The following is a 13,040-nucleotide window of genomic DNA, read 5'->3' on the forward strand; positions in this document are numbered from 1 at the left end:
AAAGGAAATTAATGTCCTCCGCATCAGTGAAGTGTACCAACTCAGGAGTTCAATGTTCTAGGAAAAAAACCACAACATCTACCACAATGGATAAAGAAAATCTAACAAGCCTATTTAGCAATCAACCGGGCAACTCACCGAAGCATTTTGAGCTCCTGGGCAGCCTTCAGAATTATCTCATGTTGTCTTTGGCTAAGGACCATCACTCCTCGCAAGGACTGGTCAGAGTCCAGGTTTGAATCTGCTCCCAGCATATCAGAGGAATGTGAAGGTGGAGGAAGGGATGAACCTGGACGATCATCCAAAGATCGCAGTCTGTCTCCGTCATCTGGATACCACCTATCTGACAACCGTTCCCTCTCCCAGTCAGTCCTTTCAGGAAGGTAGTCTTGCTTCTCCCGCCATGTGTCATATCTCTCTGGATACTCTCGAATCCTCAGCTCCCCCCTGTCTCGGAGGTCTCTGTCATAATGATCTCTGTTCCTGTCCTCCCTCCACCTATCTTCACGGTATCTGTCCAGAGGTGGAAGAGGTGGTAACGGTGGCAGAGAGGGAATATCCAGATCACGACTCCCCATTTCTCTGTCATCCATAGGTCTCATGTCCCAGTCTCTATCCCATTCTCTATCTCTATCTTGATCATAAATATCTGAGGATCTTCCAGTCCTGTCTAGATCTCTCTCTAGTTCTCTTTCTCTTGGTCTTTTCCAGTCATCCCACCACGAATCTCGTCTGTCATGATCAGATGATAAAGGAGGTAGTGGTGGTAGAGGAGATAATGGAGGTAATGACTGGTGGGATTGCAACCTCTCATCCCTGTCATATGCATCTACAGAATCATCCTGATAATCCGAGTTGTGATCTCTCCAGTACCGTTCTCTTTCCCAGTCATCCAATCGTTCATGCTCCAAAGAATGGTCATCTTGACTATCTAAAGGAAATTCCTCCTGCATTCTATCATCTTCATGACCCCAAGAACCCCTGAATGTCTCATCTCTGTGGTATGGAGGCAATTTATCAGGGTGATCTCCTAGGTGAATGGGTTTATCTATATTGCATGTTTCAGATCTTCCTGCTTCCCTCTCCCGACTACCTGATCTCCTCATGGGACCTCTCTCACGGCTACCTGCCTGCCTGACTGGGCCCCTCTCCCGGCTACCTGCCCGCCTGACTGGGCCCCTCTCCCGGCTACCCGCCCGTCGCATGGGCTCCCTCTCCCGGCTACCCGCCCGCCTGACTGGGCCTCTCTCTTGGCTACCTGCCCGTCCCCTGTCCCGGCTGCCTGTCCGCCCAGCTAGGTCTCTGTCTCGGCTAGAGAACATCCTCTCATGGCTATCTGATCGTCCACCTAGTCCCCGCTCTCGGCTGCCAGACCGTCCATCTGGCATCCTCTCCCTGCTGCCTGACCGCCTATCGGGCATCCTCTCCCTGCTGCCTGCTCTCCGGAACATCCCTCTGCCACGGATGGATGCCTGTCTAGCCTGCCCTCTGCCTCTGTATACGTACCCTCTGCCACGGCCATTGTCCATCCTGCCCATTCCCCGGCCATGGCCATCATCCATCCTGCCCATTCCCCAACCACCGTCCATCCTTCCCATCCCTCGGCCACCATCCATCCTTCTCATCCCCCTGCCACGGCCCATTCCCCAGCCACGGCCATCCCCCTGCCCTCTGCCACGGCCATCATCCAGTCTGCCTTGACCTCTTCCTCTGCTTCCTGGTCCCTTGCCTCTGTCTTCATGCATAAATGGCCCTTTCCCTCTGCCTTCTGGTTCAGGTAGGTCCTGGGTGCTATCTGAAGCAATCAACTGGCCATCTGGGGACTCCACTTCCTGATCTCCTGTTACAGGGGTTACTGCATCAGCTGTTCTTGCAGTATCTGACTGCAAAGCTACAGGGTTACTAGAAAGGGATGTTGATTTCTGGTTTTGAATAGGCGGAGTAGGTGCTTTGGACTCTTCTACTTGCTGGTTAGGATCATGTGAACTCCATGTCCACTTTTTAGGAGGGTCTGAAACAGTTTCTTTGACTTCAGGTTTGGATGGTTCCTGCTGAGTGTTTGTCAGGTCCTCATTCAGCTCAATGGGACCTGTACTCTGTGTGTCGGGAGTAGACTGTGTTCTGCTTATAGTCTGCTGATCAGCAGCTAGGTCAGTAAAAGGTTCTTTGTTTTCTGACTCTGAGTCTGTCTGTGACTGCTGCTGCTGCTGCTGTCCCAAATGGGGCCTGGGACCCCTCCATCGTGGACCACTCTGGCGGGAACCATGTCCATGTGATGCATTTGCTGAAGTATAAAATTGTCCTGCTGGTCCTCGTGGGATAGTCCCCCATCTACTTGAAGACTGTCCATCTGTATTCTGTCGGTCAAAACGTGACCTGTATCCTTCTGAGCGCTGGGAGTCAAAACGAGGGCCTCTTTGTCTTGAGCCTTCAAATCTGTCATATCCTCTTCCTCGAGGTCCATCAAATCTATAGATGACATAATGGCAATTTTATTCAAACGAACGTGTCAAATCAAAATCCCCTGAAAGACAGTTTCACCCACCCCCAAAGTCACTTCTAACTGCTGAATCGCAGTGTGTCTTAGGATCAATCCCTACTGAACCAGCGCAGAAGCACAGAGACAAGTTCTTCAAATCAATATTGTCCACTGAAGAACAGTTTAAGCCACTTGCAGATAATGCAACCCTAAAAGGAAATTCAGCTTAAATAGCTCAGGACTGAAATCTGACAAAAAAGCTGGCAAACTCATTAGATGTTTAACGGAAGTTTTGTTGCAATCAACAACTCTTGTTGAACTTTTGACGGCATGAACAAGCCTACTTGACTTTGGTGATGAATGCCATCTAGAAAAATCCTTAGATATAGAACCTTTCAGAAAGTGCAACAAATTGTGATATCGTCCAGTACCATGCAAGATAAACATTTATTTGTTCTAGGCATATTATCTTGCATCACTTTTTCTTAATTTCTTTTGAGACCACCTACAACTGCTGGTGTTTCAATATGAGGAAATAGGTCAGGCAAACTAATGAAGAATTTCCTGCAATCATATTTAACAAGGCTGATCTAGTAAAAAACCCAATCTTTAAGCATATGCTCAAATACTGATTTACACTGTAGACTAGAACAAGTCAAATTGATTTTATACAAAATAGAGAATTCATGTTTGAATTGAAGTTGTTTGTATGTTTGGGATCCACAGTTGTATCTCACTGGATGGAGTCAGGAAGGCCAAGGCACAGCTGGAGATGAACTTGACAAGGGACACAAAGAATAATAAGAAGGGCTTCTATAGGTATGTCAGGCAGAAAAGGAATGTAAAAGACAGTGTATCCCCCGATTAACCTGAGTGACAAATGGCTAACAACACAGAAGGAGAAGACTGAGGCACTCAACTTTTTTGCCTCAGTCTTCACTGGCAAGCTCTCTTCCTACACCTCTGGAGTGGATGGACAGGGAATAGGGAAGCAAAGTCCCTCCCACTGTGAGGATCCACCTGAGGAACCTGAACATACATAAGTCCATGGTACCCAATGATATGCATTCCAGGATCCTGGGAGGATGATGCAGTTGCCAAACCGCTCTCTATATTTCAGAAGTCATGGCAGTCAGGTGAGGTCCCTGGTGACTGGGAGAAGGGAAACATTGCAACTGTTTTTAAAAAGGGTAGAAAGGAGGACCCCAGGAACTACTGAACTGTCAGCCTCACCTCTGTGCCTGGGAAGATCATGGAAGAGATCCTCCCAGAAGCTATACTAAAGCACATGGAGGACAGGAAGGTGATTTGAGACAGCCAGCACGGCTTCACCAAGGGCAAGTCCTGCCTGACCAACCTAGTGGCCTTCTGTGACAGAGTGACTACATCAATGAACAAGGGAAGAGCTAGAGATGTCACCTATCTGGACTTCTGTAAAGCTTTTGACATGGTCTTGCACAACATCCTTCTCTCTAACTTGGAAAGATATGGATTTGATGAGTGGACTGTTCAGTGGATGAGGAATTGGTTGGATGGTCACATCCAGAGGGTAGTGGTCAATGTAGTAGCTCAACGTAGTAGTTCAATGTCCAGATGGAGATCAGTGACAAGCAGTGTCCCCCCACAGGTCCATATTGGGACCAGTGACACAGACCGCGGGATCAAGTGCACCCTCAGCAAGTTTGCAGATGACACCAAGCTGAGTGGTGCGGTTGACACACCTGAGTGACAGGATGCCATCTAGAGGGACTTGGACAAGCTCTAGAAGTGGGCCCATGCAAATCTCATGAGGTTCAACATGGCCAAGTGCAAGGTCCTGCACCTGGGTTGGGGAAATCCCTGTATCAATACAGGCTGGGAGATGAAGGGATTGCAAGCAGCCCTGCAGAGAAGGACTTGAGGGTACCAATGGACAAAAAATTGGACATAAGCCAGCAATGTGCACTTGCAGCCCAGAAAGCTCAACCGTGTCCTGGGCTGCGTGGAAAAAAAGAGCATGACCAGCAGGTTGAGTGAGGTGGTTCTGTCCCTCTACTCTGCTACAGTGAGACCCCACCTGGAGTCCTGCATCCAGCTCTGGAGTCCTCAGTAGAAGAAAGATGTGGACCTGTTGGAGATGGTCCACAGAAGGCCACAAAAATGATCAGAGGGATGGAACACCTCTCCTATGAGGAAAGGCTGAGACAGCTGGAGTTGTTCAGCCTGGAGAAGAGAAGGCTCTGGAGAGACCTTATTGCAGCCTTTCAATACTTGAAGGGGCCTTACAAAAAAGATGGGCGTAGACTTTTTAGCAGGGCCTGTAGCGATAGGACAAGGGGTAATGTTTTAAACTAAAAGAAGGCAAGTTCAGGCTAGATACAAGAAAGATATTTTTTACTATGAGGGCTGTGAAACACTGGTACAGGTTGCCCAGAGAGGTGGCAGATGCCCCCTCCCTGGAGACATTAAAGGCCAGGCTGGACATGGCTCTGAGCAACCTGATCTAGTTGAAGATGCCCTTGCTCATTGCAGGGGGCTGGACTAGATGAGCTTTGGAGGTCCCTTTCAACCCAAACTATTATATGAATCCATGGATATAAAGTCATTACCACCTAGTTAAGAACAGCAAATAAGATCATTTACACAACATCAAAGAATTTTAATAATCCTGATAAGTTAGGAGCGTAACTTCCTTTTTTGGGGGTAAGGGCAGGTCAAGACGAATAGGAAGAGAAAAAAGAAGAAATTACAAAGCACAGTGGCAAGATAACCTAGATTTGAGGGATTAACTTTTACATGGAAGGTATAGGTAGAAGGCTAGATATTGTAAAACACACTTCAACCCCAAAATTCTGAAAATTAGTTTAAGTCAGTTCTTCAGAGTTTCTTCAGAAAAGTTAATTGCTAGAAAGAGGTGAAGGGTGTGTGCATCTTTTTATATGTCTAGTCATTACCTCAGATGGCAGCAGGTAACACACAACATTTTTAATTTATCCAAGTTTCAGTTAAAAATGTATTAAGACTCTCTTTGCTAACTATACTGAGAAGAAACTGTGAACAAATTGTTGGGAAAGCTTTGATAAAACCCTAGTATGGTCATACAATCACAATACAGGAATGCACAAAGGTTACAGTGTTAATTAAATACTGTGAGTATACTCAAAACCAGAGCTCCTGTATGCGCATTCTAGAAATTTTTTATTATCCACAGCCTATCACTGCATATTATTGAGCTCTAAATGAATGCACACAGATACACTAGGAAATGATGAAAAGTCTGTTCAGAACTGCACATCCAACAAATCCCCAGGACCATAGACAACACTTTCTAAAAACCATCAGGTGGCAGAAAATTATTGAAAGTTATAAAAAAATTAATCTACATTGCTAGCAATTAACTAGAATAATCACTTTTGAAGCAAAGAGAAGAGAAATAAACATGAAGATATGATTGTAAAGTCTAGCAGACTATGCAAGAATAGAAACTATTTAACAGAACACCACTGTTCTTTATTCACGTGCACCGCATCAACCCATCTTGAACTAATGACCAGACAGAACAGACGTTGTTTTTGCAACCTGATATCAGGTCAAGTATGAAGGAAAAACATTCAAGAAATAAGATCTTGGATTAAACCATATAGCAGGTTTAAAACCACATAACAGACACAGAACATTGGCTTTTAGAGCAGCTTTACATTAAGGCAGCAAGCCATCCACCTGATAAAAGGAAGCTGTAAATTTGAACAAAACTATATTTTACGAATAGATAAAAGACACTGGTCTTCAAAATCAAGACCATAATGATGTAATGCAAAAGAAAAAGTGAAGAAGAATTTTACTACTAGGATCCCAAGGCTCAAATCTTCATTTCCTTCCTTCTCTCTCTTGCTTATAATTGTTTGAATACTAAGTAATGCTACATGTTTAGAAAACCATTGACTTCTACTTAAGACAAGCACCACCTGTCTTATCAAACAGCCATTTTAAAAAGTGCATCGAATAGGATGATCATACAACTGCAGAACACTAGAAGTTCAAGTACTGGTGAACAGCTTCAAATTTTCAGTTCTTTCTGCAATAAATGCTGAATTACAAAGAATGCTTCTTATTGTTTCTAAAAAATAGCTATCATCTAAATTGACAGTAATTATGTACAATAGTACATTCAACTGAATATATATCTGAATACTTTCCTGAATCCCTTTCAGAATGCCTACATTAAAGTGCTACCCCATATAGCAACACCTTAAAAACAATCCTTCACTATTTTTGCTTTAGATTTTCCTATACTGTGTTCCAAGTACCACTGATGAAATGCTGGGAATTTATATTACTTTTCAAATGGAATCTTTCAAATGTGAGTTATCATCTTTAAACTAAGGACAGTAAAGACATGAAATATTTACAACAGCTTTCCTATTTTCACAAATGGGATATTATGTCTCTGGGAGTGGAAAGGGTGCAGTATGCCTAAGCATTTCATGGGGAAAAAGCAATGTACTCAAGATAATGCTCAAGTGAAGAGTATCTATCTATTCTTGCTTTAATAAGATAAATACAGAGCATGGCGTACATACATTAAAAACAAAACCTCCATGAAACAAGCAAACTTCAAACAGCCTCAGGCAGATTGGAGAATAAGATACATGTTTAATTTCTTCATATATCACTGAAAGCCTTGTAGCCCGGCACATGTATAAATCAACAAAAACATCCTTACCTAGGGCCTCTGGGGCTTTCAAAACGTGCTGATCTGGGAGGATCTGGAAGCAATCCACCCGACCTCACTGGTTTATCCTGCATGGCAGGTGCATGTGTTGAAGACACTGAAGAAGCGTTTTTCAGATCCCCACATCCTTGCTCAGACGAAATAGAGACAGTTTGTTTACTAAGATGACCTTGAGACTTTCCATGGTCTGAAGAGCCAAAGGATGAACTTACTTGAGAATGGTAAGGTGAATAGACAGTTGAACTGGATATTTTTGATGCATAGGTACCAGGGGTGGGAAGCAGAGCTGGCCTTGACGTCTCAGTAGATTGACTGCTTTGAGAACTGGATCCTGAAGGGACAGAGGAATTGGATAACTGCGAAACAGAAGAGAGAGGCGGGGGGACCAGCGGAGGTGTAGTTGAAGGTAAAGTTGGAGGCATAACAGGAATGCCACCTTGAGTGGTCTGGGAATATGGGACAAATGGAGGTGGCAGCGAAACATTTGCAGGATACTGATTCTTCAGGTTTTGGAGTGAGCTCACTTTCTCCTGCAGATGGGACTGAGTGACCTTCATCTGTTCATCCCATGCTTTCCACTGTTTCTCATACTCTTGAAGCTGGTCTTTGTGAGGGTAGGTTTGAAGCTGATGCTGCCACTGTTGGTTCATTGATCTCTCCCAATCTTTATGAAGCTGCTGGAACTGTTTTTGCTGTGCTTCATAATGTCGCAGCTGCATGTCCACTGACATGGTCTGCAAAGAAAAGACAAGTATAGATTCAAAATACCATCTTAGTTATTTTCAGAGCGACATATTTCAGTATCACTTGTAATATCACCATTTTTGACATGGGCAGAAGCTTGAGGAAGAACTACACTGAAACAAAAGCAAACACCAACTGTGGCGTCTAAAGTCATTGTGACAATTTAGACATTTTATGACTAGAAGATGTTTATGTATAAAAGGCTTTTTTTTTTTTTTTTGCTTTGCCCAAACCACAAAAAAATGCTTAATGTACAAACTCCACCAACCCAGAAAAAGCTGACTCAACTCTCTAACACAGTAATCAACTTCTACTCAAAAGCTAAAGGTTGCAACACTGATATAATTATCCAAACTTGTTATTCAGACTTTTTATTTCGCTGATGGTTTTAAGTCAAAAAACAACATGAGACAGTGATTTTCTTAAATACTTTAACTACATATTTTTGGCATCTATGTTTACTTCATCATTGTATATATTTATTTTTGTACCACACAACATTATAAAAAGGAGCAGCTGGCAAATTACTCTACGCAATCATCTGTTTACCTGACCTTTCCTGTGAACTGTCTCTCCAGCACTAACCATTCAAAGCTGAGCAAATTCAATGTGTTCAGCTTTGCTCCTGTATCACACCCAGGTACGTCTGAAAAAAAAATCTCATGACAAGTATAAAATCTTTTACTTCTCAACCTGCTGAAGCTTCCTCATCATCTGCCAATTTTTTTTTCATTCTGAAGTTGAGGGACAATAGGAAAAAAGGATATAGACTTCTACCCAAGCAGAAAAGAGTATCTAGACAAATGAGTCAATCACAAGAAATTATTCAACTACTTGTTTTTCAGCAGACCATGAGCACTAGGTCACCCAGGAAGTGTATCAAACATCGTCTCCTTAGTGTTTCACCTCTAAGTGTGGAGGCTGTTGCATAATCTGTTGATACTGTTGAACTATTTGCTGCAGCTGGGCATGCTTCTGCATTATTCTCTGATATTGAAATCCAACCCTGTGATGGGGATGCTGCTGCCATTGAGCTGCTGCTGCTTGCAACTGCTGCAACCTCAAATCTTCCTCAGGGTCGTCGGGAGGTTCAATATTGAGCTAGAGAAAAAGGCAAATATTATAAATAAAGGAAAGGTCCTTCTGTCAGAAGAAAAACACACTTGATCACTACCCACTATACAGGAACACTTTACACTTCTCAGTGTTCATTATTTTATCACTCTGTATTTCAGTGCTCTGGCCACCCACAGCTTCTGGAAGGCTGATTTGAATTTCATTTATTCTTAATGTGAATAGTCTGATCTAAAGGTTAGGCTGATGGCAATTAGGGTTTTCATACATACAGAAACTACCTATAGGAAAGAGATTAATGCAGATCTGTTATTTGGTGTTCACAGCAAATATAATGAGACAACAGTGTTTTGAGGTAAAGTAACTCTGAGTGCATGATTTTTGCCACTTGGTAGGAACCCACACACTGTAAGTTAACATGAAGTATGTGCTGCAGTGTCATCTATTACCCTGCAGTAATCTGTTCAAACATCAAGCATGACCTCCATCATTATGTAGTAACTGTTATTAAGCATGCTGACAAAAATATTCTGTGCAAAGTTCTTGGCTTTCAAACTATAACACACAGAGAGAAGGGGAGCCAGAACTGACAAATCGCCAGAGAGAAATTAAGAAACAGTGTCTCAAAGATAGCACTCCTCATCTACTGAGTGCCTGATTTTGCACTTAGGTATCACAAAGTGTTTCTCATAGACAAAGATGACAATGCCGAGGAAAGAAGGAGTGCATCAAGCTTGGACTCACCTGTGCATGTGTGGGTGACTATACAAGTCTATATAGAACGAGTGTATTTTTATTTTTTTAATTGGTGCAGCTTTAGCATATGTTCTTTAAAGATTGCTTTACCATACTTAGTTACTGTTACACAGTATACATGATAATTTGATGGTATTATTTTCCTGCATCTTTGTCCCATCTAGCACAACAAAGGGAGCAGCACCACTTAACAAAGCCTACCTGAGTTTCAGTGGATGTAAGAGATGACTCGTCTTCTTTGGAAGCTGAAGGCAGGGATTCATTAAGCGTTGGAGGTTCTGACTGCTGAGCTGAAGCGCTCATTATCCCTTCTTCAGACTTCTCTCTCTGCTCAGATGCATCCTTCACTACTGGACCTTTCATTTGCTGCTGTCCCTGAGCATGGGCTTTTGCCCTTTGCTGCAGGCTAAGCAGGTGCTGCTGGTACCAGTATTGCTGCTGCTCCTGCAACAGACAGAAATTTTCTAAAACAACTTTAACGGGAAAAACCAGGAAAATTAAATCATGATAGTTGCTAGGATCATACTCATGAAAAGTTTTAAAATCTGTTTTGAGGGAAAACTAACTTCATCATCAAGAGTACTGCAATGGATGCCAGGAAGATCGAATCAAAACTCAGAAACCACTATGTGAAGCATAGTACCTGCAGCAGAATTTATTTCCTACCTCAGAGAGCTTACAACTAAAGAGAACAATAATGAAAAGCAGAAAGATGACCAGTAATAAGTCAAATTACTTCAGATGTGATAACAAGCATACTTATTATTTGTCATTCCTAACTGGAAGCACTAAAGGTACTTATTATGAGACTAACTTGAGTAAAATGAAGGGAAAATGGTGGGCAAGTATGAGTAAGGGATCAGTAAAAAAAAAAAAAAAAAAAAGAACACAGACATCAAATAAAGTGAAAATGACAGCTGAGAAATTGTGGTGGAGACATTTTAATAAAGGATGTGGAAAGGAAAAAGAACAATTAGAACCAGTATACAGTGAGGATTATTTATCATCTCAATTCTGATGGATTCAACAGCTGAAGAAGCAAGTAGATATGGTTGCACTCAGAAAATTATCAATTTAAGAAGTGATCAAGCTTTCAGTTTTAAATATTTCAGGCTTGAATTAGAGTACTCCAGGCAGAAGGCAGCAGCTTCAAAGCACTGTAAGCTGCCACCAATATAAAGAACAAAAGACTAAAGACAAGCATCTCAACACATGTGGAGTGGTGCATCTTAAAGAGACCTGAATAGGAACCAAGAGTTCTGTATCGCTCTCAATCCAATAAATACCAGGCATCGAAGCAGACTAGCAGGACACAGATTCAAAACACGTGGGAGGCAGCTCTTCACCTGACATGGCCTTGTGCTACCAAAGTCCCTACCAGAGGTCACTGCAAGGGCTAAAATTTTGTGAATTCAAGGCACAGCTCTACAAGTCCATAGAAGAAAAATCTACATTTTTTAAAAAAATAAAGATGTCAGTCGCAGCTAAGGCAGTTCTTGTATTTTAAAGAAATATCACTATATGTTTGATTTTAAAGTTATTCTCTTAGCATCTGCTTTTAGTCACTATCAAAGACAGAATGATAAAGTACTGTACTTCTGGTCTAACCTAGTACAACCATTCTTGTGCTCTCATGTCCATTCCACCACCCCTGAGAATGTGTGACTGCCCTACATATTTCATCTTGCCTGTTCTTCCCTTCCATCCAAGCATGCACAGTTAAGAAAAGACACCTATACAAAGTCCACTCAGAAACAGAAAAGAATCCGAAAGATGCAGATATTTTACAATATAAGTGTGATACCAACAAAGGGGTAGGTGCTGTCTGATGAGATTTATCGAAACTGAACCATTCAGCCTATCTTAGAACAGGTTTAAAAGAAGCACAAGCTTCCTCCAAAAGCTTACCTCGCACTCAAGTCAGGAGCGATGGTTTCAACTGGAAGCAATCTAGCAGATGCAACTAAACACAGAGCTCTATTTAAAAAGAAATACTTCTGCAAAGCTGTAACTTGGAGATGAGGTCAACAAAAGGAGAGGCCATACTTCTCTGTTGACCCTGCAATAACTCCTGAGTCATGTTTTTGTTAAAAAGATTCTCGGTGAAGAGCTGTCATGGCTTTGGGTGGAGATGTGCATTCACAGTCCAGCACGGACTCTCTCAGAAACCTTCAACAACTTGCTGTCATAAGTGCAAGTTTTAACACCATGGAGGAGAATACATCCCCAGCTATTGAAAAGCTGATTCAATCATCCCTCTGAAAAGCCATTATAAGGTGATTTAAGGTGACAGTGCTGGATGTTCCCTTTGGTGACCACCTGTTCTACTGCCACAAAATTGTTGTCTCCACAGACCCATTGTGTTTCCTCCTCATTCTACCAATCAGACAAAGGGCTAAAACTCATCATATGACCAGGGGTACATATGAAGAGCTATAATAATAACAGCCTGTTACTTATTTTTTGCAGATGAAGTCAGTGACACATGTATTGCAGGTTCCATTTGAAAGGCATGAGAAAAGTGGAAAGGTAGATTTCTACAGCTTAAACTGAGCAAAACAGAAGTGCTAGTGTAGAAAATCCTGATAGCGAAAAGTTCAGTTATTTGAATGCTTATCTCCTCACACTTACTGTCATTCTTCAAGTCCAGTTACAGTCCTTAAGCCCAAGGAACACACCAGCATCAATATTAATCTATGCCTTTTTCCATTTTTGACTGACCAAGAGGCTACACCTGTTGTGTTGTACAGGGAACACTGAAACCAGCACTATCAGCTCCTGACATACCACCAAAAATATTAACATATATCCCACGTCAAAAGACTACTTGAAAATGAATTTAGGTGACCCTAGGCCATAAAACAATGCGCATTTTGGGGACCACTTGGTCCTCTGCTGACAAAGATAGCAAACGAATGGTTTAGCACCCTTTACAAAACAAAGAAGCAGCAGTCTGCTGAAAAGTGACATGGTAAAACTAAGGTAGCTTTAACACGTGGATAAATGCATATTTACAAATACAGATGCACCCACATGTATTTGTTTACTCCTGTAAATAAATAGCAGCATACAGTACCCAAATATCAGATGGAGCATTAATGAAATACCACAGGTATTTTAACAGGACTTAACAAAAGATGCACCTGACTGTAGAGAAACACCAAGAATCCAGCAATTTAATCCAACTGTACACCTATGTAAGAAACTATGCTAAACTCACAACATTGTCAAGGCAAAGAGCAGCACCTTTATACAGGAAAGGGAAATAAAACACTA

General features: G+C 42.2%; 1 protein-coding gene across 3 annotated transcripts in view; it reads right to left on the reverse strand.

The window, feature by feature from the left end:
• YLPM1 (YLP motif containing 1) overlaps positions 1–13,040 on the reverse strand; it is a 39,505-nt gene that overhangs the window by 23,499 nt on the left and 2,966 nt on the right. For 2 of the 3 annotated variants that reach the window (XM_080344742.1, XM_080344741.1), the window contains exons 2-5: positions 9,966–10,208; positions 8,841–9,035; positions 7,182–7,924; positions 139–2,469 (exon numbers count right to left, since the gene is read on the reverse strand). In XM_080344742.1, the coding sequence (XP_080200868.1) occupies positions 139–2,469; positions 7,182–7,924; positions 8,841–9,035; positions 9,966–10,208 (3,512 nt within the window). Of the gene's footprint in view, positions 1–138; positions 2,470–7,181; positions 7,925–8,483; positions 8,653–8,840; positions 9,036–9,965; positions 10,209–13,040 lie in introns of those variants that run through there. The other variant, XM_080344743.1, reaches the window with a different exon arrangement.

This window comes from Nesoenas mayeri (genome assembly GCF_963082525.1).
Source record: "Nesoenas mayeri genome assembly, chromosome: 5".
In the NCBI taxonomy this organism is placed as follows: domain Eukaryota; kingdom Metazoa; phylum Chordata; class Aves; order Columbiformes; family Columbidae; genus Nesoenas; species Nesoenas mayeri.